The 26,443-nt window shown below is 43.4% G+C and overlaps 1 protein-coding gene across 1 annotated transcript in view; it reads right to left on the bottom strand.

The window, feature by feature from the left end:
* The window catches only part of BTAF1 (B-TFIID TATA-box binding protein associated factor 1), a 54,300-nt gene extending 28,559 nt beyond the window's left edge, over positions 1-25,741 (bottom strand). The window contains exons 1-12 of the mRNA XM_078599580.1: positions 25,352-25,741; positions 22,707-22,830; positions 14,003-14,117; positions 12,898-13,044; positions 9,044-9,201; positions 8,636-8,772; positions 8,126-8,243; positions 5,186-5,254; positions 4,255-4,344; positions 3,398-3,493; positions 2,466-2,642; positions 1,713-1,853 (exon numbers count right to left, since the gene is read on the bottom strand). Coding sequence (XP_078455706.1) covers positions 1,713-1,853; positions 2,466-2,642; positions 3,398-3,493; positions 4,255-4,344; positions 5,186-5,254; positions 8,126-8,243; positions 8,636-8,772; positions 9,044-9,201; positions 12,898-13,044; positions 14,003-14,117; positions 22,707-22,830; positions 25,352-25,365 — 1,386 coding nt within the window. The 5' untranslated portion in view covers positions 25,366-25,741. The remainder of the gene's footprint in view (positions 1-1,712; positions 1,854-2,465; positions 2,643-3,397; positions 3,494-4,254; positions 4,345-5,185; positions 5,255-8,125; positions 8,244-8,635; positions 8,773-9,043; positions 9,202-12,897; positions 13,045-14,002; positions 14,118-22,706; positions 22,831-25,351) is intronic.
* Between the last annotated feature and the right edge of the window lie 702 nt (positions 25,742-26,443).

Consider the following 26,443-nt stretch of genomic DNA (forward strand, 5'->3'; position numbering starts at 1 on the left):
TGCAGTCACGAAAGCTTTAAATAAAAAAAGGTCAAAATTGTTCAAGAGCTCTAGATGGTACTTATTTTTATTATTAACATTACACTTGTTTACCCAGGTCAGCCTCACCGAGTCTCAACTCTTTTTTTTCAGGAGGGTCCTGTCAAGTTCGTTGCAGTAGGCGGCAATGTTGCCGTGTGTAATGCCCCTGGATTAATTTGCAGAAAATTTTTCGGCAATTAAATGTTTGGCCAATATCATTTACATTGCATGTGTGTTTGTGTTTATGGGTGGAAACCAGAGAAGTGGAAGAAACCCATGCAGAACAGGGGGAGATCATACAAATTCCACCTCAAGAATCAAACCCAGGCCCTTTTTTGCTGTGCAGCACAAGTGTTATTACCGTGCCACCCCAGCTGCCCTGATGGCAGGGTGTGGTCGCATCACTGGCAATGGAAGTGATGAGCCATTGATCTTGACAATGTTATGTATGGCTGAGCGGCGCTGTGGCAAAGTGCCAAATGTGCAATGGAAGTGTTGCGAATTCAAAATCATGGCAAGGAGTCAACGTAGCCCACAAATCCCTGTGATCAATACAAAGAGAGTACCATTGTGCAAGACGACAATAGTTGTGGTCTCTTGGAGCGACTGGCACTTGCTGTCATTTCTCTCGATTACCATTGGTGGGTCCCTACTGTAGTGGTGGAAATTCCATTCTCATGTCAGAGGTCAATATCGCTAATGGAAAACTATTGAGTTTACACAACACAGTACGACCACGACCGCAAAGTGATGAAAGGCTGAATCAAGACGTGACCAGGAATTGAACTCGCAACCTTACAACGGTGAGTAGAGCACTGGCCCACCAGGACAGAATTTAAAATGGACCACTATAATTAATATGAACTGTTTTTATAAATTTATATTGCGATTATTATGCTTGTTTACTCAAGAAAGCCTCATGGAGGATCAAAAATGTTTCAGGAGGGTTCTGCCACAATTTTTCAGAAGGGGGTAAAATGATTGCTATGTATAATCCCAGCTGAGCAAATGGAGGGTATTTTTTTTTGTTTGGACCATGATGCCAGCATACAATGGCCTACTCTTGTGAATGATGTCAGGGGATTTTTAATATCCACTGTGAAGCAAATGGCGTGTATTTTATGGTTAACACACCCGCAGTAACAGGGCAGCCGCTGGATTCAAAGCGTAAGCCTTTCCGACGAGCGGAGAACCAGTTATCACAAGGCCACGTCACTGCTATTTTTCTGCCTCTTCTACCAATTATATCCTAATTGCCATCATAAAGTGTAATTACAGAAGCCTCGGTGAGATGTGCACCATTCTTTGGTCAAAGGATCCCAGATGTCGCTCTGCAACTGCATTCTATACGAAAGCTATGAAACTAAAAACAAGGAAACTTATTTTATTTTAACCAGGTAAGGCCCAACAAGCTACATAGCTAAAATTATAGCTCAAGGGAGTGGCTAAATCGCATAGAAATTTTTCAGCCAAATACTCTAAACACATATTTCTAAAAGTGGGGAAAACCGGAGAACCCGGTAGAAAAATCCACACAACCACGGGGAAAACGTGCAAACTCCAAATATACAGGCGGCAGGATCGAACCCACAACCTCCTGTATACCAGGCGAGCTAGTTGACGCCTCGCGCCACTGTGGCACCCTGCACGGGATGAAGCCACTAGCGCGCAGAGCTGTGCGCAAGACGAACCTTCTCCGGGTGGAGCTGGACGAGGCTCTCCACCACCGGCACCAGGGCGGCGGCAGCGACGGCGCGCACGTCGTCGTCCATGTCCTGCAGGCCCTCGATGACGACGGGCAGCGTGCGCGGCAGCAGCGCCTCGATCAGGTCCTAGGGTGGGAGGGGAGGGTGAAGAGGGGAGGGTGGAGAGGGGAGGGTGAAGAGGGGAGGGTGAAGAGGGGAGGGTGAGGAGGAAGCGAGCCGGAGGCAGTTCCGCGATTTCTGCCCAAAAAAATGCACTCGAGAAAAGCTGGCTTGCAAACAAATGCCATTTTTCTTCTTTTATTTTTTTGTGATACTAACTCTTTGTAATCTTCCTCTATTATCATTGATCTACGAGACAAGTCCATGTGTGCACAAATCACACATTTCACACCGTACTCAGATGAGTACATTGGAATTCAATCAGCAAGATGAAGCCTTAAATGTCGTGCTTCCATGTTCAAATGGTTGTGGGGTAAAGCTCCTCTGCACTCGCATCCCAGAACCATCGGTGTACATTCCTCTTTCCAATGGCAACCACTCTTGTCTTCTTGCAATATGGTAATCATTGTATTGCGATGTGTAAGTATCGCCACTGTGGAGACAAAGGCGGCCGGGGATGTGTTGGCCAGCCACCCCCTCGTGCTGTGCTGGCCTTCATAGGTGCTCTCCAACAGCACTTTCCCCAACAGTCTGTTCAGGCTATATGGGGGATCTTTGTCTTTGTGCGCGTGCAGTCACCTGGCGCACTGCAAGGGTGTACTTGAGGCCCAGCAGCCCGCCATGCCGCACCTCCCACTGCTCTTGGCCCAGCAGCTGGAGCAGCACGCGCGTGGTCCCGAGCACGCCCTCGGCTCGCATGTGCCTCAGCACCACGCCCAGTGTCTGCGCGCACGTCTCCCGCACGGGCGCCACCACCTGACGGCAGCAGCAATGGTTACAGGGGGTGGGAATAGACACGATGAGCCATCGACAATTCTACACACGGCTGTGGCATAGTGACAAAATGCCAAACTTATAACTGACGAGTTGTGAATTCATAATCATGGTCAAAAACCAACGGAGCACACCATTGCCTGTGATCAATACAATGAGCACCATATTGCAAGAAGACAAGTGGGTGTCTCTCAAAGAGAATGGCACCTGCGAGTGGGAAGAGGAATTTACACCAATGATTTTGGGATGCTAGTACAGAGGAGCGTCACACCACACTCATATGAACATGAAAGCAATTTCAATGTAAGGCTTCATCTTACTGATCAAATTCCAATATAAACAGACGTGGCCTCCGAGGATATGTGGGGTTGAACATTTTCCAGTTCTACTACAATTCATGCCTCCATACTGTAAAATGTGTTTCGCAATCTCTATCAATCTAAAGTGCTTTGCATTTTATCATGTGCAGATAAAAGAGGTGCCAGATATTTAATTAGTCTAACCAGAAACATAATAGCATAGTGGACTGGCATTGCACTAAATGCAAAAGCTACAATGCCTCAATAACTGCTCGTCAAAGCAAATCACTTGTGCTGAGAAAGGAGATAATCCAAATGGGTAGGAGGAATTTCTCCAGAGATACGAGGGACTGCACTGAAATAGAAGGGATTCCATTTGCAAAGCAGGGATTTCCCTGCAGTGTCTGGAGCCGCAATGTAAGAGAGTGGAGGCCACACCTCGTCAGACACAAAGTCTCCGAAGCGGTCGAGAGCGAACACGCACAGCAGGCGGATAGAGAGGTCCTCCAGCCACTGCTGATGCTGCTCCTCTATCTGTGGACACACACACCAAGGCTCATTCGACATACAGCATTTGGGGCTACAAGCAGAATAACACCTTCCGTTTTCACAGCAGAATTCCAGTTTGAGCTTTAGACTTGCAGGCTAACCCCTGAGCAATGGTAGGAATGGCACAAAATCATGATTCAACAAAATAGAAAACCATCGTGTAGATTTCGATTTAAAGCTTTCGTGACTGCAGGAATTCATATTCTTGGATCTTTCGGTAAAGTCACGTAGGAGAAAAATAATGAAATATGTTTTTTTTTTATTATAATACATTTATTATTTTTTTCCCTTCATCGTGTAGATCTTTCAGTGATATACACGTGTGTTTTCTCTGCATACTCCAGTTTCCTCAGACATGTACAACACTTCTTAAAACAATATTCAAAGTTTGACAAAAATATCTCGTGAGTTAGGCCTTCTCAGATGAATAAATAATATGATTACAATTAACATTATGTACTTTGACACTCAAATAAGAATCGAGCACACTGCAGTTGCCATCTTCATTCCGTGCACGGTGCAAATGAAGATCAGCGGCGTTTGGCCAGCCATCAGATAAAGTCCGTCACCGCATCGCGCGCATGTTCAGATGCCCTTCTACTTTTAAATCGAGACTGAAAACTCAATTCTTTTAGAACAAATGTTCGTGTGTATTTTTGATGCCCATCCCCCGCACCTCCGATTAGCGCGGTTGGCTACGTACGGTGTGAACGATCAACATACGTACAATAGAGAGAGTGGCTCACCTCCTCCAGCGTGGCATCTGCCGGTTTCCCCCCGCTTGGCCCGTGTGCCTTCAATACCTCGCGGAGGCCCGTCGCCGCACCGTGCCGCACCTGGCGTAGGCACACGTGCTCATCGATAACGGTGTGCTCCACGCATTCATCATCTTAAGCACACCACAGGACTTCCCACCTTCCAAAAAAAAGCAACTCGCACACTCGTACACACTTGCCGGTTACATTAGAAGGAGCAGCCCTACCCGTATCGTAGCCAGAACGAGCAGTTTGCAAACCAATACACTCCAAGATGCATACCGGCATTAGTCGACAGTCTCTTACAAAACCGATGTGTACGTGGTTGAACCCAAAGTGTGAGCTTTGAGCATGCCGAAGCTAGGATGTAATAATAGCTGTGGTTTAGCTCAACTTCTGCTAAAGTAAACAAAAAGCACATCACAACTATCTTGCGAGAGCAACTGGAGTAATCCTAAGCTACCGGCGAGTTGGAAATAAAATGCTTGGTCTATACTTGAGAGGTCAAGCCACACAAGAGAGTGTAATGTTAGTGTGCAGGACTTGGCAATGTTCAATTCAGGAACATTTGAGATCTTTGCTATGGTCTAAGCCAGGGGTCGGCAACCTACGGCTCCGGAGCCGCATGCGGCTCTTTACGGGCTGCTTCTTGACGATATGTACGTATGTACAGTATATGTACATAGATGCATTGCGGCTCTTGAAATACTGAATTTTGTACCGAATTGGAAAGAAATGGCTCTTCTTGTTATTTTGGTTGCCGACCCCTGGTCTAAGCAAATCACAGCTGAAATCTTTTGATGGCTGTGGAAATTACAAGTACATGGGAAGGATAGAAGACTTTATTTTAAACGGCCTGTAGAAGAGAAGTTAAAAATGCTCATCCAAAATATCAGAACCGAAGAAGTGAAAATAAACGTACCTCCCATGAAGGGCTGAAAAGGTCATTGCATAGCTCTTCACAAAAACTTTCAAATGGCCATTCGTTCATCTGCAAATAAAAGTGAATTGTACCACACATTCAGATTAATAAAATCAAATGCTCTCGTTTTACAAAAAATGGCAGCTTACTGCGTTACAGAGCACACGAATGTATGGAGTAACAATGTGGATGAGTAAAACAGCAAATAACTGCAATTAAATTGCATATATATGAACAAAAACATCCAAAACACACGGCTATAATGAGTAAGCTGACAGATGTATGCTGCCCACACCCATCACTAAAACCACATCGCTAAAATGCTGAGATCCCTCCACTGGCTCGCAAACCAATCCCAAATCAATTTTAAAATCGGACTCCACATCTTGAAGATCCACTATGGACTCCCCTTGCCCATCTCTCCCCTTTCATCATTATTGCCCCCTCTCCCCACTCAAGCAACCAAGGCTCTCTGTCAAAGCCTGCAGTCAAAACTTTGTTTAGAGGGAGGACGCTCATCCTCCCCTGCTGCCCGTATGGTCTGGGAGTCACATTCCCCAGCCATTTGTGTTGTCAACTCCCTGCCAAGTCCACACCCAAGACCTTCCCTTTTCCAACCCTCTCCCTAAAAGCAACTGCCTCTCTCTATAGAATATTCCCACTGTTTCTGCACACCATATTTAGATATTTATATGCTGTATAAATAAAAATTGCATTGTATAAAGCAATGCCTTGGTTAAACAAATGAAATAAAAACTCCCTAAATACAAAACTCGGCAAGAACAAGGTCGAATTAATCAGCTAACCATGGGGCCACAACTACTACTGTCCTGGCGACCAATGAGGTGTACATATGCACATATGCATTTTGAAAGCGATTAAAGCATTCATGAATCCTAATGAAAAAATAAAACGAATTTGTAATAATGAAAACAATTACCGCCCAACAAAAATCGAATTAGAATAATGTGCAGACAGAAATTAATTTCTAATCCTGCATAATGAAGAACGTCAATGCCTTTATCCAACAAGTGTTTGTGTCTGCTAAAACGTTGAGTGTCTTATACAATATACATACTCTGCAAGGCAATAAACTGTGAAGCACCCGAGCAGACATCACCGTTACTACCATTCCTGAGGGTCTCTTCCGAGTTTTGGTTGCCAAGGAATAATATAAATGAATAAAACAATCGTTTTGAAGAATTCCACCAAGGTTATTTAGTCTTCCTTTCATTTGTTTAAATCATTAGCAGCTCTGATAACACTTGTTCCCAGCTGCTAACGAGCACAAGTCAGTATCATCAGGTTCACGTGCAAAGGTTGTTGGTAATGTAATTTGAACACGTTGGTTGCCATTCGACAGTAAACCCTCGACATGTACGTTGCAACCTCCGTGGGGGTCTCCCACCACGTGTGAAGCAATTTATAGAGTTGGATATACAAGTCCTGACCGCAACCAAACTTCACCTGCAACCTTCACATGAGCACACTGCTATGATAACCTTTACCAAACTCCGATTCGTGACACTGGAGTGTCACCGCTGCAAAAAAATACCCCAAAGGGAAAAAGGGCGATAACCCTCAGCTTCCGAGATCTGCAGCAGCAACAACAACACGTGCACTGGCACTGCAACATCAACGTAGCTTGTTGCTTTTAAAACAAAATCATGTCCTTGCCACAGACACTTCATTTTAATTATACATGCATTAAAAATATATTTATTTAGTGCAGCTTAGCTGAAAATTACATTCATTAAGATTAACAGGTTTTAACCAATTCATTAATGCTAATTATTGTTCAGGGAGGAAAGTGAATTACCATTAGAAAACGAACAAGTCTTCAATATGCAAAAGCCAGTTTGTAATCTAAAACCAACAGAGGGAAATGAATTGGTCTATCGTTTTTAAGTTAGTTGCTATATTGGAAATAATTAACAGAATGCCATTAAATGCTACACATGCAAAATGGATAATGCAAAGTCACTTCACTTGGCGATGACATCAGTTTTACAATTGAGTAAAGATGTATCCCATTATAATGATAAGAATTGGACAATCACAGTGACTGGAATGTTTCAGGAGCATGGAGAATGCACTTAGAAAAGTGGTTGAGTAACCAGCATCTGGCAAACAAAAAGCATGGCTCACGAAGAATGGCTTTAAACTGCCGCATTGTTGTGGTGAGGTCTATCCATTACGAAATATAGCAGGGCTCTGTGGCAGAGGCACATTGCCAATGGGGGCAAGTGTTTGCAATCATGAATATTTCAAAAGCCAAGAGTCTCAAGTAAAAACATGACATCACCAAAATCCCGTGTTCTCTGTTTGCAAAGCGAATACAAGTCACTGTACTTAAACAATTACCTGCCGCTGCTCATCCCTGGCTAACATTACATGCCCCATTCATTTGCATAAAACAAGAGTATTTTTATTTCCTATCATGAAATCAACATGTACATGCTGCCAAGATCGGCCTTTCACAGTCAAAGACACAAGCCAGAGTTAATATTTCTCCATGACAGCTCTGCCTGTCCTTGTTGCGATACATTTATGGAACCCAAAGATCAGCAGAGCTCTCAGACTTGGTTCTACATTCGTCCTTGATCAGCAGCCATCATTATAATAATGCTACTTTCATTTTATATAGCGTCCTTCATGTTAACAGCATCCCATAACGCTCTATAAACAAGTATAAACAATAAAGACTGCTGTTGAGCCTCAATGTCCTTCCCCTAATGGCTACTACGAGATAAATGTTGTTTGGACAGCCTCTAAAGCTTCTAAATGAAAATACAAATTCCGGAGCGAGTTCAGAGATATTTTTCACACCCCATCGCATGCAATACGAATGACATCACTGTTGCGATCCATCAAGATCCTGCCTGTGGCAGAGAGAGTTTATAATGTCTCTTTATGGCCACTACGGGGTTGTCATGGTACCTCTTCAAAGAGACAGCTGTTTTCGGGTAGGGTTTCCAGCAGGACTTTGTCCTCAACAATGGGTACCTCCACCGCCACTTTTCGCTTCTTCTCATCTGGCTCTCCATCAACAGTGTCACTGCACAGAGAGAATTTCCTCATTAAAAGCAAAGCATGGGCAGAGATTCCAACTGCTTGATTTGCGCACACCCGCATAGCAAAAAGCACAAGCATAATCCAACTTTGGAAATAAACATGTACGATTAAACACAGTAACAGTCAAACTAAAAGAGATAAAAAACTACTTAAAAAACCCCAAAATATAAAGTTTAAGACCATCTGCTTCAGACAATCGCCTGATGATAAAAGCCCATAAGCAAAAGCATCAACCGCATTCTCTTCCCACCACTAACACGTCCGCACTCCCCTGAGAATCAATGGGGTACGCAGAGCTGTCAATCAGCGAGACTTTTTTTCCTCCTACAGCTGCACGAGGCAGAGGAGCTAACGTTGTTGGGCGAGCCGTCTCACCTGGTCGTGGCGACGTCCGTGTTTTCTCTCGACCTTTGCTTGGCATGCAGCTTGGCCATGCGCTTAGCCTTGTTCTTCTGCCGATTGCTCATGCCGTGCGCAAACTCAGACTCCATGATCTCCACGGCATTGAAGGGCTGCGAGTTTCAAACGGCAATAACGCTTACATGACAAAACTAGGCTGCCTCCGATCGAGCCCGGGCAGAAAGCAGATGACACCTGCACCTTCCCTCCCAGAGCAATATTCATTATTCCATGACTGCAATTTAACAACTTGAACCCTTCGTACGAGAAAAGGCACAAACAAGCTACATGTAAAAAATTCTTGCCAACAATAATCAACAACAATTTATTGCCAAACGACTAATATTTTTTTCCAGGGATGGCACGTGCCCTTAAGCTGCGTACTTGGGGCTTGGTGTGGTTGGCGCTGGACGAGGAGGCGTTGAGGTCATCGTCGTCAAACAGCTCGTGCGTGTTCATGCCCAGCGCCGAGCCCACGTCCAGGCCAAGCTTTTTCTGCAGCAGCTTCCTCTGCCGTGCAATTCGCTCCTTGGGGTCCACATCTGAACAGGGGCGCACGGTCCGACCCCCAGCCAGTGAGACCAGAGCATGTGGAAGCACATCGTAAGATTCTGGCATAGTGTAGCTACCACAGCCAAGCATTGACCTTTACCGTGCGAGACACCACATGTTTATCGAGTTACCCATTCGTACCTTGTAGGCGGTCTAAATCATTGCACTGCTCTTATCAATTGGGATCTAATTACCCATTTGGGGTCACTTTGGGGTTCCCCGACTGCTTGTATAATTGTTTAGGTCTCCAAACAACACAGCCCCGTGGGGTTCAAGTAGGTAAGGTGGATGTGCGTCAAATCTGCACACCACCCCTACACATGACTGCTGAGTCAACCAGAAACAGTTACAAATGTGTTGCATTGAATATGTAATTATGATTTTTAAAACAGTAATTCTTCATAAGCTCAGTAATGGTTTAAGTGGCTCAAAGGGTTTAGTCAAAACCACGTTGACAACCACTCACCTAGAGCTAAAAGTATAGAGCAGTGCAATGTTGGCAGTGGTCCTATGTAACCCACCTCTTAAGCCTTGCCTTGTGATACAGAATGAACACTTCACTCCATACAATACCACAATGAAACAACCATCAATAAATTATGGCTGCACCACTCTCTACAGCGTTCAGTAATTTAAGCTTAATAATTTAATGTGTCCGCGAGATATGGCTTCATGAGAAGCGAGTTGTATGCTGCTCAATATAGCTGTACGGGCAAGTCCTCGTTTAAAAAACACGTTTTTCACACAACGTGTTTTCGCCATAACACAATTCTACTCTTTGGAAACATATTCTTAGGTTTTTTCGGTAAAGTCACGTAGGTAAAAACATTAAAATTAATAAAAGTAAAATAAAATAAAAATCACGACGTTTCGGAGTAAAGTTTACTTGATACAGCTGTCGTGGCTGTGACGGTTCCACCTGAAGACGGAAGCTTGTGTTGCCTCCGAAACGTCGTGGTTTTTATTTTATTTTACTTTTATTAATTTTAATGTTTTTACCTACGTGACTTTACCGAAACAACCTAATAATATGAATCCTTGCAGTCACGAAAGCTTCAAATCTAGAATCTTTGGAAACACTTTTACTGCACAACGCAGACCGCTATCAACGCAGTTTCTGAGTGGTTCATGATGAACTACTTTGAGCTTTGTGCCAGAGCGGTGCAGTGATACAGTTTTCTCTCATCTCAGCTTTTAGGTCGCACCATTGGATGACTGCAGGCTGAGTTCACAGTGCAAACGTGATTCAATACAGCAATTCCTCGCTTTACACATGCTTGCCTAACGAGGCACTTTTCAGCAACGCATGTACCGTGTTAAACAAGGAATTACTAAACTGAACGTCAAATTTTGAAAAACAGCATTTTAACTTAAACCGATATTTATTTGCATGAGCATGGCTGCATGGCTACATAAAACTATTTATCTGAATGAACAACACAATTAAGCAATATTACAGGTTATTACTACATCAAAGAAATTAAACACTACACTCTACCATCAATTTGCAAAGCACATAGCTCAAAGATTACAAAATAATTATACGAATTTCTTATAACACTCGAAATGTATCTGGCAAATGATAATTGTTGCACAAAGAACAGGTTATATGAACACATTGTGAAGACACCCCACGCACTCCACAAATAGCAGAGGTGTCAAGCAGAAGCATTTGGCAGAAACTGCTGGCCTTTAAAAATAAAATAAAATTCCACACAGAATTTCTAACAGTCACAATGACAATACCATTATTGAACGCAATTGAAAACACCACCTTTAAAATGTTTTCTCCTCACAAAATGGATTTTTTTTCTCCCCCAAAGGTGACAAACACCTTGTGGCACGACACCTCAAAGCAGTCCGTCTACAGTTAGGTCACCAAGCATGAGGGATCACTAACAATGGGCCCCATTGGACATTTAAAGCCCTCAATTATGAATTAACAAAAGTGTGACTGCACATGGACATTTTGCACTTAAAGGGCAAATAATTGCACAGTAATCCTAAAAAAAAGAAATTCTACCTCAATAGTCTCCCACCCAAGGGAAAATCGACCGGTTTATTTCATAACGAGCTTCCACGGCACACAACATTCGATATTTGCATCGCCACTGGGCGGCATTTTGCCCGAAGCCTCAGCCGAGTGTACATGAATTCACCAAACGTCAGGCTGTTGCTACTCATGTGTGAGAGTGTGTGTGAGTATTCCATAAATAGGAGAGGTCAAATATCAGGTAAATTAAAATAGATCTGGAGCAAATTGTAAGCCAATGTATGAATATACCTTATTCCATTTTCATGACCGGAATGAATGTTGGTGAATTCAAAGAGAGGCAATTATAAGCACAATACATTCTCTGAACACTCAAACACACAAAGCAACGGTTTCTTCCAGAGCCAGTTGTAGGTGTGAGTAATGATGATAGCAGTACTGAACCGTGATGGGACAGATGTGGTGTTTGGAGGCCTTCTAGTAGTGTATACAACCAGCAATTCCTCAATGTATTTGCAATTTATAGGATGATTTCACTACACTTTGCACATGCTCAATATAACATGGTAAGGCAAGCACAAGGCCCTAAATTCTTTACAATCTGGTCTCATGCTTCGAATGTAAAAAAAAAAAAATCACAATTTGACGATTGTAGGGTTCCAATCCCAGTCAGGAATATGCACTTGGCAACCTTCTGGAGCCAACAAAATGGAGTTAGTACATTGTGGAACGGCAATATTCTTGATTCCATGGAGATAATGACCCCGTCATGAGAATGCGGAATTTACACCAATCGCAAATGGTTGTTTATTTGCACAAGACGACATTTTTGCTTTCTCAGCTCACCAGGGTGAAGCTCATATAACCTCTGCAAAGTCCTTGACATGTGTGCCACGTGGCTCACGGAGCTAATAATGTTTCAGCGGACCGAGCCAGCAATGGCAAGATTCTGGGTTTGAATTTGAATCCATGTTTTGGCTACCCATGATTAACTGTATTAGACAGTATCATGGGTCAACATGGGCTCAAGCCCAGTCACCAAAGACTACACATTAAAAGCATGACATTACATGTGCTTTTCCACATGAATGAAAAAGTATTGTGGTCTTCTTGATATGCGATGCTCTTTGAAGAGGAATGCCCACGGTGTTAACAGACACCTACTGAAACCACTTCATTAGAAGTTATGATCAGAGTTCTGAAAATTTCTCCGAGGGCTTTTTTCTGGGAAGATGATGTTACACCGCTCACCGACTTTAAAAAACCAAAAATTCTTCATCTCATGACACCGAAAGAATAATCAGAAAATAATTTGGAAGCAAAAAAAAGTGCACAGAGAAGCATGCAGAGATACATTATTGGAATGACACCGAGATAGAAAAAGAAACAATGATCCAGGAACAAACACAAATCAGAGCTATGTTATTTACAAATTAAGAAAAGTAAATGGACAAATGCAGGACACATCGCAAAAGAAGAGAACGTATCTAAGAGTGGAACCACCACACAAAATAAAGCTAAAAAAACAGTTAATGTCAAGAATGATGATCGCAGTACTGGACTGTGATGGACAGCTGTGGTGTTGGGAGGCCTTCATCTAGTAGTGGATCGACCACTTGGCTTATGATGCCACAAACGAAAATGGATTTCTTTACCGGGCCTATGCCAAATGGCCGAATGTGTGTCTCATTACCAGATTTGTCGTCTTGAACGTCAAACTCTGCCCCTGTGGAGCCGAGCAGGGATGCGCCGTGCTTGAGCAACCGTGCGATGTCGAACCTGCGGAACGCCAGTCGGTCGTCATCCTGGCTGTCGGGGCTCTGCCGCCCCTGCTCCCCCTCTACAAATGCACAAGGCGCACACAGCACGAAGATTACGTCTCATCAGCAGCATGATGAGACAATCGCCATGCCAATTATAACTTTGTACACAATCGGAGAATGTTCACCAAAGCTTTGGTGCATTTTCACAACACTTTATCAACAGACATGTTCTGGCATTAAGACAAATACTTTGTTCAACTAATTATGACATTTTGTCTAACATACACCCACGCTCTCAGACACCAGGATCAGACAGGAATCTCAGGCCCAATGCCCCACTTTGAATCAAAAGAGAGGCAGCAGAATTACAACCCCACGTATGGTTTCTTACTCTACTGAGCAGCAGAATGATTTTAAAGACACCTTATCTAGTAAGCCACCCCTGGACTGTGCTTCATTGAGCTTTGGTGGAACCAACAGTAACTAGTTCAACGCAAAAAAAAACTATCAATGAGATACGCTCATTGCCTCGTACATCACTCCAATGCCGACATGGATTATTACATTTGAGCCAATTGGTGCTAAATTATTGCACATGTTGGAAAAGCCCAGGACACAGCCATGCGCATTCCTTAAACCTCTTATTGGCCACTCTGAACGTCATCCAGCACCAAATGAATGGTTCTGAATGTAGCCTGGCAGCTTATTCCAATAAAACCAACTTGAGGCACATTTTGATGTACAATAAAAGAAAGCATGCAAATTATTAATTTGGAATAAACGTAGTAACCATCACCGCCTACTGAAAAAGCTTTGCAGAACCCTCCAGGGGTGTATGGATTGAGCAGAGGGTAAACCCTTGCAGCACTATTTGCAGAACAGGAGTGGGGATTGGGAGCCCGTGTGCTGGACTGGGCCTCCAGGTTGTTTCCAAGACAAGCAAAACCAGATTCTGAGTGTTCATAGAAATGAGTCCGTAGAGATGGTATGCGTAGGTCATCTGGGTCAATGCGACAGCACCCTCATTTTCCTTACCCAACTTGGACTTCGGAAGGGGATTCCACTCCGGCACATTTCTGGCGATCGCCTCCACCGCCTGGCCCGCAGCGATGCGCGTGTCCCAGTTGGGGCTCCTCAAGTAAGTTATCACCTGCAGCAACACGCGAGCAATGCAATAATACATGGAGTGTGTGCCACAACGCATGACTAGCCCATCCTGCGATCTCAAACCAGACAAGTGGAAATGGGTTTCTTCTTGCAGGAGTGAAGGCAGCCAAGTGACAACCATTTTAAGCAGTAACCTGGCCAGAGATTAGATATCAGTTCCATCAGCATCAACAATTGCTGTAAACATTGCTGTTTTAAATCTAAAAGTTCAGATACAATTTTTTCCCCATATTTGTTTGTGTGTATGCTTACATTTTATTATCCGGCACGTTCCTGCGGTTAGTGCTGACTAACGAAATATCGCAAATTGTATTCAGTAAATGAAACGTCGCCCTGATCAAATGAGCAGCAATTATCTTCAATGCTAGTCCAAAGCAAATTATGGAAATTCCACGATCCAATAACCGAAGCCAGTCGATCCCTACAATTACCAGTCAACTTTCCCAATGCAGTATCTATTTTATCAGACTAGCAGGATGGGCTGCGCAAACCACCGGCTAGGGTTTGAACTCACCCCCTTCTTTGATTAAGAGTGAAGTGCTATAACCGCAGCACCACGTGGACTAGAAAACATACATTTTTCGACCATACAAGTATAAAATTCAATGACGAATATCTCATCCAATAAGCAAGCAGTGTAAAAGAGCAAAAGGGCAGCTGTGGAAACCAAATGGGACAGTGCTCAAGCTGAGCGTCAGCAACCAACCCATGGAGCAACAGGGCATGTATACTGTCCTGCACGTGTGGGGATGTGGTTGGCACGAGCATTTGCAGTTCCACTCTGGCAAAGCGCCCAAACTTTTGTGAACTGGACTCCACTATTGCATTATATAAATTCGTTCGATAAATAAGAACGAATTTGGGGGTTGGTGGTTGGTATAGCACCATCGTCTGCACTCAGCCCTGTAAGGCTAGAGACCAGTTAGTAAAAAATAGAAAGTAGTTTGGCATATCTGTGAGAATATACAAGTACTGTTATTAACTTATGCATAATACTGTCACAGTATACTCCATTTTCCTATCCACATCAAAAGTATATCTCCAAAACATGGCCAGACATGAAAAACATTAATTCTGGTTTCCGTGACGCTTTCGACACTGTTGTATCATTGCATTAAATAAAGAAAAAAAATGCAAATTCACGTCTCTTATTGCTTATGGCATAATAATGAGCACAATGCAAAATGCTTTACCCTTCCTGGTATAAGGATCCCATATATATAGATACACACAACTTAAACATCTATATCCAAATTATAAAACCACACCACGACTTCAGGTGCCTGTCAACACTTTCAATGAGATGACTATACACAACTCACTTGGATCGTGGCATGTTACATTTGACCACCTCCCAATAAGTGAAAATCATCCAACATGCACATCCCTTCATTCATTCTGCCAACGTCACAAATGCAAGGAAGTATGCCATATGCCTGGACAAAAAGTCTCCATTTGAGCCCGAATTATCAATTTCACTGCAAACACATGCATGTGTGGGGAATGGCATGTGTTTTTGTCCCATGTGCTTGTAAAATTAAACAATGCCTGCCACTCTCAAACAGATTTACACTCCACAGAGCAGGTCTAATCTCCCTTGCAGATGGTACCAAGTACACTCTTGCAGACATCACTCAAATCCAAATATGGGCAAAACCTCAGCCTCTTACTTAAAGCATGTGTTTAAAACAGTGCAGTGCAGTTAAACAGCGACGAGGATATCAACGCAGAACAGAAATGTGTCTTCACCAGAAACTTTCAGTCTTTAATATATATCTCCCGTGATCATACATGTGTAGTGTTATAGGTCTCTTCTTCCTTCTCCCCGAGGTTTGTGTGTGTGAGTGTGTGCGGGTGTGTGCGGGTGTGTGCGCGTGTGTGCGCGTGTGTGCGCGTGTGTGCGCGTGTGTGCGCGCGGGTGCGCGCGGGTGCGCGCGGGTGCGCGCGGGTGGCATTCAGCACACACACACACTCAGTTGGAGTGAGAGGTAGTCTCAGGTGGCACCGTCCTTCTCTCTTTTATTAAATCCTTCATATTAAGTTCACTTGCTTGCTTAGGACCGTGCAAATCTTTCGGTCGTTTTTTAACCCACTTCCCGTGATCCAATCGAGCTGACATTTTCCACACAGACTCGTTGTGCGTGACAATTAATGTTCGTGAAAATTTTTTTCCAAAATTTTACACTTTTTAGGACAAAAATATTATATTTAATTACCAATTGCTTAATGGTGCAATGCAATCATCTGACCCATAGGTGGCAGCCATCTCAAGCCAGAGGACGAGATGACTCTAGCCGCCACGCATATAAAGGATTTATAGTGAAAAACTTTGTTTTTACGGGTTATACTTATTATCTCTCGTGTTCACGCCACCATCTCCGGCCCCCTTTCTCTCCCACCACCACGCTGCCGTACGACCCTGTCCTCGTCGCACTGACGGCGTCGCCCGAGACAGCCAACTTCTGTCCGGCCGTACATTGATCGGGCGAAGGCGGCAGCAACGAAGGCAGCGACGAGACAAGTCCACTCCCAGAACCGGCTGCCCGGACCTCTGCTCTCCGCTGCTTATATTCCCCTTGGCGCGGCTTGGCTCCGCCCAGGCCGTGCCTCCCTTCTCGAACCCACCAGAGGGTTCGAGGGGCCTCCTCAAGAGGTCTACCGTGACCCTTGCCCAAGTTCCTCTGCCCTGCCGGCACACCCATTTATATGCTCAACGGCGTGTGTGCTAAGTGTCTACCTATAGTTGCAGCTGCTGTACAACAGTCAGCGCTGTGTCACTACACATGGTACAATTTCAAACAATTTCTGCAACACTTTGTCACGTATATGCTTTCAGAAGTCAGTACATTTCAACATTCAGTCAACATGACACAAATCATACCTGAAGTTGAAGTATGCACAAGCTGCATTTACATTGAGAAAATATCTATTTTAAAAAAAATCTTCCAATGCTGTGTGGGCAGTGGTGCAAAAGCACAATCAACAGACAACTCGTTGAAAACAAAGCCTCAAAAATATATACACAAACACACACACACATCGGCGACATCTAAGCCAATGGCCCGTGCCCACAACACATGGGCCGTTTCTTCATTGTATTTTGAGGCAGTGTTGTGTACATGTGTCGACTCGTTTGAGAAGATAAAGAGTTAATTCTTGCAGTAGAACTGCTCCCAACAAGGCCATGCACCCAATTATAAATGTCAACGGAAGGGTCAAGAGGATTTATCTGAAAGCATCGTGTAAATAACAAAATCTCATGCTTCAAATCTTACAAAGATGAAATGTGGTCAATAAAATAAAATAACTTTCCAGAATATCAAAATAACTGAGTAAATCGATGTCTTTTGTCAACGATGGGTAAGGCTACACGACCTGCTGGCGGGCCTAGAAAACTACGTGAGGATTTACATTCAGAAAAATGAAAGGGTTATCAAATGCTTTCAGCAAAGTGGTATACATCGATATATAAATTGGAAATTTGTGAATGTGTGTCTGTTGGAATTGTTTAGCATACTTCCCAACATGCAACAAACTTGAAATTTGGCATGTGGGTAGCTTCCAGACTGTACACAATGCAAACAGTATAAGAATATACTTTTGTATTTTGGGGGGGCGCAATAATGGATATATTTTGCACGGCAAGTGAGCGGTGACGTCACATCTGTGATGTCACCTGCATACGGCAGCGTCACAGTGTGCCTGCTGACATCACGCATCCCCCCCAACCCTCATCGTAGAAGTGTATTAATCCAAGACAAGAATCCAAGTCTCGGGCGAAGCCGGGTAGTGAAGCTAGTATTGTATATTGCACTCATAGAACACATTGATAGTTTACTGTGCATTTGGAAAATATTTTTTTCAGTAATTATAGGGCACTTGAGTTTTTTTTTATCGGCGAACCCATAATGTGTCACACTGCGGTTTCTGTGAATGTCCTGTGCTCGTGGATACAGGTCACTCTTGGTTATAAATCTGCCTACGAGCTCTGTGGTGCGCACACTTGGTGAATGGCAGCAGCTGAGTGTTCTCATTTCAGACTAACGGAGCCAATACAAAGTAAACACTTTATACAAAGACCCCCTTTATATTTTTGCAGGTGGAAAAAAAATGCGTGCTACATTGTGCACAAACTGGGTCATTACGACCAGTCAGATGATGTTCTATAAATAAAACTAAAATCGTACCAAAGAAATATCACAACATTGATGAACGTCACTTAAATCTGGTTTGCAGGCAATACTTAAAATGGATGTTCCATAACGTCCAACTCACTTGTAAGATGTGAAATGCATTGTTAAAAATATATGCCCAATGTAAAAGACCTCCAACTCTTATATAAAACAGGACATATTTAAGAAAACGTATATTTTGAAGTGGAGCACTAAATTTAGTTTTAGGACCACAGCAATTGACAAATAAAAACTAGAGGAATCCCATTAACTTCATGTGGCCCAGATAAAGTAAAACAATCGGCATATTGGCAATTAAACAGTGACCTAATTCTAAAAACACCCAGATTCTTGCATAGCGGAAGCTGTGAAAGCAAAAAAAAAGTTTACAAAATCACACTTTTAAATCATAGACTAATCTTGTAGCCTAATTCTGACTAATAATAATAGGAGGTGCAATGATGTTATGAAGTAATATATTAAAATAATTGGTGGGTGTATGTGCTTAAAAAAACCACTGACATAAAGACACCAAACGGCACGAGATAGTTCAGAAACCCATGTATAAATGTCAGCACGTGACATTAAGGTATAATTTTTCGAGATTTAACAACAGATGACTTTCTAAGACGAGGAATACACACCAGCACCAAAGCCATAACCTCCACGTATATCTATGGATGCACAAAAGACATAGATGATATGAGGTAGAGATGCAGGAAGGGCACCAAGAGCAATGTGAAACACGTCTGGACAACTCGTGTCATTAGGAATAATGATACTGGTAGGAACCTCCTGGTTACACCAGCCCACAGGGGATTATTGTGTCTGTCCGTCGTGCAAGAAGGGGCTAGGTGGGGAGGGAGGGGCTGGGTGGGGAGGGTGGGGCTGGGTGGAGCTGGTCACCCCGTGGTGCCCTTATAAAACTCAACGTTTAACCTTCTCACACCAGCTTGTGCCCACCCTCACAGTCGGGCATATTTGCGGAATACACCACGCCGCCGTTGACCCTGGCCATTGACAGAGCAACCCAACGTTTCTACCAGCTCCCTCGGCAGGAATGTGTTGTAAAATACCCAATGCGCTAAAGACAAGAGTTGACCTTCGGATCATTTACAAATGAAGTTTCACTTCTTTTAAATCACTTCATTCAAAATTATATCTACATGACTTTCTGGACCTTTTTTTTGCATATAAAGAGAAATGGATAGCAATGGTGTTTTCTAGATTTGTGTAATAAAGTGGTTATCCACGGACATGTAGAGTTAACTAGAAATAGGTAAGGTGAATCGCCTTAATATCATTATGCCTCACAGTAGTGAGAAGTGACACAACAACCAGAGACGACATCTACCTCATGTTTCTTATCAGTGGGTATTCATAAGCAGTCGAGAGGTGAATTGCTCCCTTAATCCGTGGCTGCGAGTCATTTGACAGTGTTTTCCCAGAAACACACAAACCTCCCATTATCCACGAGCATTTCACAGATTTAAAAAAATCAACCGGAAGACATGGCAAATTCCTCTTGCATTCATCCACAGGTGTCCACATGGATAAGGTTTTCCTTTTTGGAGATAAACACAGAATTTTGGATCGGAAAAAAGCACCCGCTATATAAAGTTAGACTATTACGACCATGCATGAGCCACTGAGCCTCAATACGTAATGCTGGCTGGTCCTGCATTTGGACATTTGAAAAATTTCATGAATGACTCTTCGCCTGTGGGAAATACTCATTACCTGGAGAAAAGTTCCACATGGACAATTTCACAAGCCACTTGCTGCACCGTAATGTTGTGGTAACCTTACAAACATCTATGGAATGCTCCAATCCTTGACTCCACAGTGAACGATTATAAGCATGCACCACTGAATAGAGGAACATGCAAACTACATTCTATGATAGTGAATATTATTGGGAAGTAAAAGGCACTTCCATATTCTTTACGAGCAACACGGAACCCAAATACAGTATGCATATTTCAAGTGAGATGTCATTTATTAAATCTATGAACACGGTATAGAATTACAGCATATAAACAAAGTGCAAACCACATGACAACCATTGCAGCCTGCCAGTTTGATGAGGCCAGCCCAGCAATAATCCATTCATTAATGTCAAAGCAAGCAGTATTACTGCAACAAAGCAAAGCGCTCATCAGCTTAGGTGATGGTTGCACTGGTACTTCTATTACATTGTAATGATATATATTTAGGACATATCGACAAGCAAGTAGAATCAATAGCCTCAGTGAATGCAAAGACTTGAGAAATATGCTCAAAAGCAGTAAAACGTTGAAAAAAAACCTTCATGCTCAAATGAGAGGGCATTGCGCATTACTACGGATGGTCCTTTGCCAGTGATTCCTACAAGTTAAATGAAGTGGTCTTTGATTTCTATTTATTTACCCTATGGGTGATGATGGCTAACAGAATTAGAACTCATGAGTTGCTAAATGTGGGTCAAGAGCATAGCCCGTGACACATGGGGAAAATAAAATACGATATAATCTTATTCTATTTAAAGTGATATGGTATGAGCCTTTAATGGTGGATAACCTTATACAAGCCAATGAAAGTACAAACAATTGTCCCATTAATGGTAGAATATAGTAGGACTTTCTACAAGCTGGTATGGAGGTAAGTGTCCGTAGACAATTACTGGATGTGTCCTGCAAAATTAAGTAAAACAATGTAGACTCGAGTAGAAAACATGCAGTTTACAACCCATATAACTACTTAGATCATGTTCTGCTCCCTAGAAATAGCTCAGCTTCACTAAAACCTGGATTACAAGAGCCTATGATGGTGTAGGCTGGGGGTCTGCAACCAAAATACCAAGAGGAGCCATGTCTGTCGAATTCGGTAAAAAAATTAATATCTCAAGAACCACAATGCATGTGAATATGAGACGGTCCTTAATACATAACGCCACAGATTGCCGACCCAGTCTTCCACGGAGAACCCGACAGCCATGGTCAGGGGTCAGCAACCAAAATAAAAAGAGCAGCAATGTTTCTCGAATTGATACAAAAGAAATATATTTCAAGAGCCACAATGCACGCAACTATGAGACTGTACCTCATAAATAACGTCACAATGAAATCCGTAAAAGAGCCGCATGTGGCTTCGGAGCCGCAGGGTGCCCAACCCCTGGTATTGGCTGTATACACTGCACAAACCATTGACGATGCATTTTGATTACAGGTGCTTCAATCCGACCTAGTGGAACAGTGGCGCAGTGGTACAAGCACACCGCAATGACTTTGGCCGACCCAAATTTTACTCCTACAGACAGCTAACAAAAGTGGAAAAATATATTTCAACCAGTCCTAGACTTTCCCCAATCACAAACCATCAAACGAAACAGAATAGTAAAGTATGGTCAAATAATCCCCACTATTGCTGTGATGTGCAGAGGCCTTCATGCAGCACTGAACAAAAAATGTATTAACCTGGCCTAGAACGCACGCGTGCTTGTTGTTTCCAAAACAGGGCCAAAAATATGACCAGACCACAACCACGAATCCAACATTTAAACCATGTGGAATGGAATTACGGATAAGCAGTACCTCTAAACTGACATTGTACATTAAGGTGTCAGCAAATCCGGTTTCACCATGGCAATGGGGCATACCTATCTGAGCTAACCAAGGGTGTGTGTCTAGGCCGAATCACCCCATCTCACATTTTAATCCAAGTAGACTTACGGAAACCATGCTCAATGTGCCGTTGTAAGGAAAAACCAAAAAAATTGTTTCACCGTGTACCTGTTTCTTGCTGATAGTCACAAGTGGTAAACCACGAAACATTTTTTTTTAAACCAGTGTGCACTCCATTTAGTAGGTTTTAAAATGCAACCAAGCCTTAGAAGTGAAAGTCTAGAAAATAAGTCTACTTTACATCAGCCACAATAATTATTGCCATTCCAACAGGAGTTAAAGTTTTTAGCTGACTAGCTACTCTCCAACCTTCAACATTACATTTCCTCAATACTTTGCCATGCGATACATGAAACACCTGAATAAACCTTTCGTGAAGACCAAATTTTTTTTACAAACACATTGGTTGATGACACTGATCAAGATCTTGTGGTAAACATTTTTTTAGCATCAACATGCACATTCCCTTAAGACGCTTTCTAGGTAGGAATCACATTAATCTTTTGATTGTGCTTTCAAAGACATCTAATTTCTTTAAGTTGTTAAAAATGTGGTTTCATATTGCAAACGTTGACCCAATTAAATTGAGAATGAGTGGATGAGGCTGCCAATTCCCATGTTGGTGCACTTAACCTGCACCATCTTGATGCCAATTACAAACAGATTTATTATAATTGGTGAAAATACAAGACGGACTATGTGCATATTTTGATAAAAAGTCAAAAGGTGTAAAGATACCTTTGCAAGAAGGTTGTGAAGCTCATGTGGGTGAAGCCTTTGAACTTCCCCTAATTGCTGTGCAGCTGCTTTCCTAGTGACTGGCGTGGTGCCTGTATCCAACAGAATGAACAGCCGGTCCAACCTAACAAACACAAAGAGAAGTCAAATTCCCTCCAGATATTACCAATTAAAACACACACACACACCTGCACACACAGCATGAAACAGATGAGATTAGGAAAAGTCAAAAGTAATTAATATCACGTTGGATACAATGTGACACCGATCAATTGTAAATGCAAATAACCTGCTTTCATTGCAATGTGTAAAACAAAGGGTGCCAATTTTTCAGTGATAAATGTGAATATATATCCAACTCGAAAATAAATGTCCGTTTGGTGGAGCATATTAGTTACACATGGCTTCAAATGCTAAATACCCAAATTGGAATCCAAAAGCAACAGCAATTAAGCATCTGAAATTTAATAAAAACAATGGGCAATGTATTTGACAAACACATTTTCTGCTACATAAACATTACTGTAAACTATTGCTGCTATTTACTTCTGCTGAGCTTAAGACTTATTAGGTGCTATACTAATTATATTGCATTCCATACGTTGGCTATTTAATTCACTATATATCTGCAAAATTAAATAGAATATGGGTCCTGGCCATACAAGTTGGAATGTTTGGTTACTGATGAGAATGTAGAAGTTATCTGCATATCAGCTATTTATTGTTCCAACTTTACTATTGAGTACATACCTTTATGAAAATAGAAATAACGTAATGTTTAGATTTCAATGCAACTTCTTTGACTGCAGTGCAATGATCCACGCTGCTAAAACTGACAGAATTGGGCATCAACTAATGGAAGCAGCACTCCGAGGCCACGGAAGAACAAGTGGGCATCGTATCAAGCAGTTGGTGCGCGTCTCGAAGCGGAGTGGCAAAATCTTAGGATCATTATGTTGCACATATGGTTCCTTTGGAAGATTCACAGCAAGATGTGTTCCCGTGAGTTCTGGGTTTCATGTACATATCACGTAGTTATTTTAACACGTCGGCTTTCGCGACCCATATCATCCATGACAAACCTTACCAATTGGTTGTGTCGGGTGGTGGTGGATTGAACGACACATTTATATATTTACGTTATTTAACCCAAAATACCGGTATTATGGACACACAGATATATAGTACCAAATGACACTACTCGGGCATTATGAAAGCATGATCACGCTTGAGTGCTTAGAGAATTGGGAAGACAATATTGAAGTAATATAAATGCATCGAATGTTAAGTATGTTTGGTTGATTAGAGAATAGATAATTAAGCACATAAATCATTGATATAGATTAGAATACCATTCATAATGGTGTACGTCAAATAAAATAAATCACTACATTAGTGTTTATGGATGTATACAGGTGTGCAGTGCCAAATTAATTGTTATACAGTAAATCATTATTGAAACGGCCAATTGTCACACTTTCGTTTTCTGCATGCATTATTCACAACGAGGCTCCACAGCGGGCAGACCGCTGCCCGGGCAAGACGTCAATGGCACATCTGCAGTGCAAGACTTTGCGAATAGGATCACAGCCCCTCGAGTATGACGGGATTAAACCTAACAGTCCAACACCTTTAGGATCTCATACACTCCTCTTATTCAAAGCACGGTAAAACACTCGCAGAACAGAAACGTACAAATGAACCGACATTGCCGTTGTCAAAAAAACATCGCAAACATTATAATTGCACAACCATGTAAACAGTGTGCATAATTGCGATATACTGTACTGTATTAGCATTCAACTCCGCAACCGGTACATGTAAATTGGCTTACAGATTAGTAGTGATGGTGTTCTGGGCTGCGGTTTCAAAGCAGCAATCAGCACACGCGCGACAACTACCCACTCTTTAAATGCCACACCTCGATTGTGGCGCTTTCTTCTAATTAAACCCCCCTTTCAGACGGACTGCATCGTTTGCGTTACGACACCAATAACGCTGCGTTAGCCTCCCACATGCTCTCATTTAACCTTACGAGGACGATTAAACTGGATCCGTATACGGCATACTGGACCTGTGGGTCCCTTAATCGCTCACGAAACTTTTCTTCAAAATCTTATTTTAACAAGATGCAGCAATGTCAGAACTTGCACTGCCCATACCCTGTGAAGACATCAGGCTGAACTATGGGAAATAATGAAGGCGATGTTTTGTCACGCTGCGACGAACAGGAAATGAGTGCTTATTAAATAAATAGGCTGTTTCTCACCCCGACACCAAAGCCTGGTCGCATGACAACACTGTTGCCCGTCAAGGAGCTTGTACCGCTTTAAATAGTGAAAGTAATGTGTTTCATACGACCAACCGCAACGATAGGACACCACCAGAGTTTATCCAAAAACAGCACCATCGGAGAGCGCCTATTAAGGCCGCCGACGCTGCACGTGTTGAGGCCGCTGGCAGGGGGCCACCGCAACAGACGCCCGGCCGCCTTTGTCACTCTCTCACGTCAACACGCACCACCAAGCGCCCCACAGAGCGGTGGCCACTCGGTCCCAGTGTCCCGAGGGGAAGGACGAGGTCAGGTACAGAGCCGCACTGTGGTGCCAGGGGGAGGAGGTAGCGGCAGAGTAACTCCACTTTACCTGGAAACGGCCATCGTTGTCCACGCACACGGGGCGCCGCAACTTGCACACTAAACGCCGCTGCTGTACTAAAACAAGCGCGACGGTTACATGAAGATGTACAAATCACGGGGTAACTATTAAAATAATAAATTAAGGAGGCCGCGGCCTAGTGGGCGGTGAGACCCGGCGCCTCCTGACAGTGCCCGGGGACCCCACGGCGCCGCTCGACCGCGCGCTCCTCTGCCGACGGGGCCGCTGCTCTTTGCATGGGACGCTGCCCTGCTTCCCGCGGCCTCGGGAGACGCGACCGGGGTAACGAGTGGCCCTCTGCGGCCCGAGGAGACGCGGAACGCGACCGACAGAGCGGAGCCCCCAGCGTGTATTTATACGTGGAGCCATCTTGATTTTAAGTTCAACCAGGACAGCACGACCGCTTATCATTGGGTCGCGGCCCGCACGGCTCGGCCAATCAGCGACGGTGTTGTTGGGTGAGGGGGCGGGTTTTTGGAAATTCTCTTTCTTCCTCCCCCCCACTCGCCCCCCCCTCCCACTACGCGCGCGCGCACCTCCTTCTGTCGGATTGCCACGAGAAACACGTGCGCGCGACCGTAGGCTTGTGTTTTCATTCTTATTTTAGGGGGAACGACGCTGCACGGTGCAGGGGTTGTGGCCCCGAGCCACGCGCACGCTGTTACCGGCGGAGTTGAGATGTTGGTTATAGTGCTCAAAGGCATAGAGCTGTCCACCCCTGCTGTGGATTGACTCTCCAACACACCGGTGGGTGGGCTTGAAGTCGTCACTAGTTGGCGTTTCGCTTACGTGACAAATTGCTTACTAATTGACTGTGTCGGGTGGTGGAGTGTTACGACACATTTATACTTACGCGATCTAACCCAAATCACTTTGTTGTGAATAATATTGATCGCCGAAATCTACGCGTTAAGCAGTTCCATACGGCGTACAGAGATTTTCAGTTTCATTTATTTGGTGTAGCCCAGTGAGCCATTCGGCTCTTGAATCGGGTGCAACCGCAACAAACAAAACATGAACAAGAACAAGAAAACATCTTAAAGTGGCTATGTGACTAAGTGCAAACATAAAATCCGAGAA

Source organism: Lampetra planeri, chromosome 12, assembly GCF_965212315.1.
Source record: "Lampetra planeri chromosome 12, kcLamPlan1.2.h2, whole genome shotgun sequence".
Lineage (NCBI taxonomy): Eukaryota > Metazoa > Chordata > Hyperoartia > Petromyzontiformes > Petromyzontidae > Lampetra > Lampetra planeri.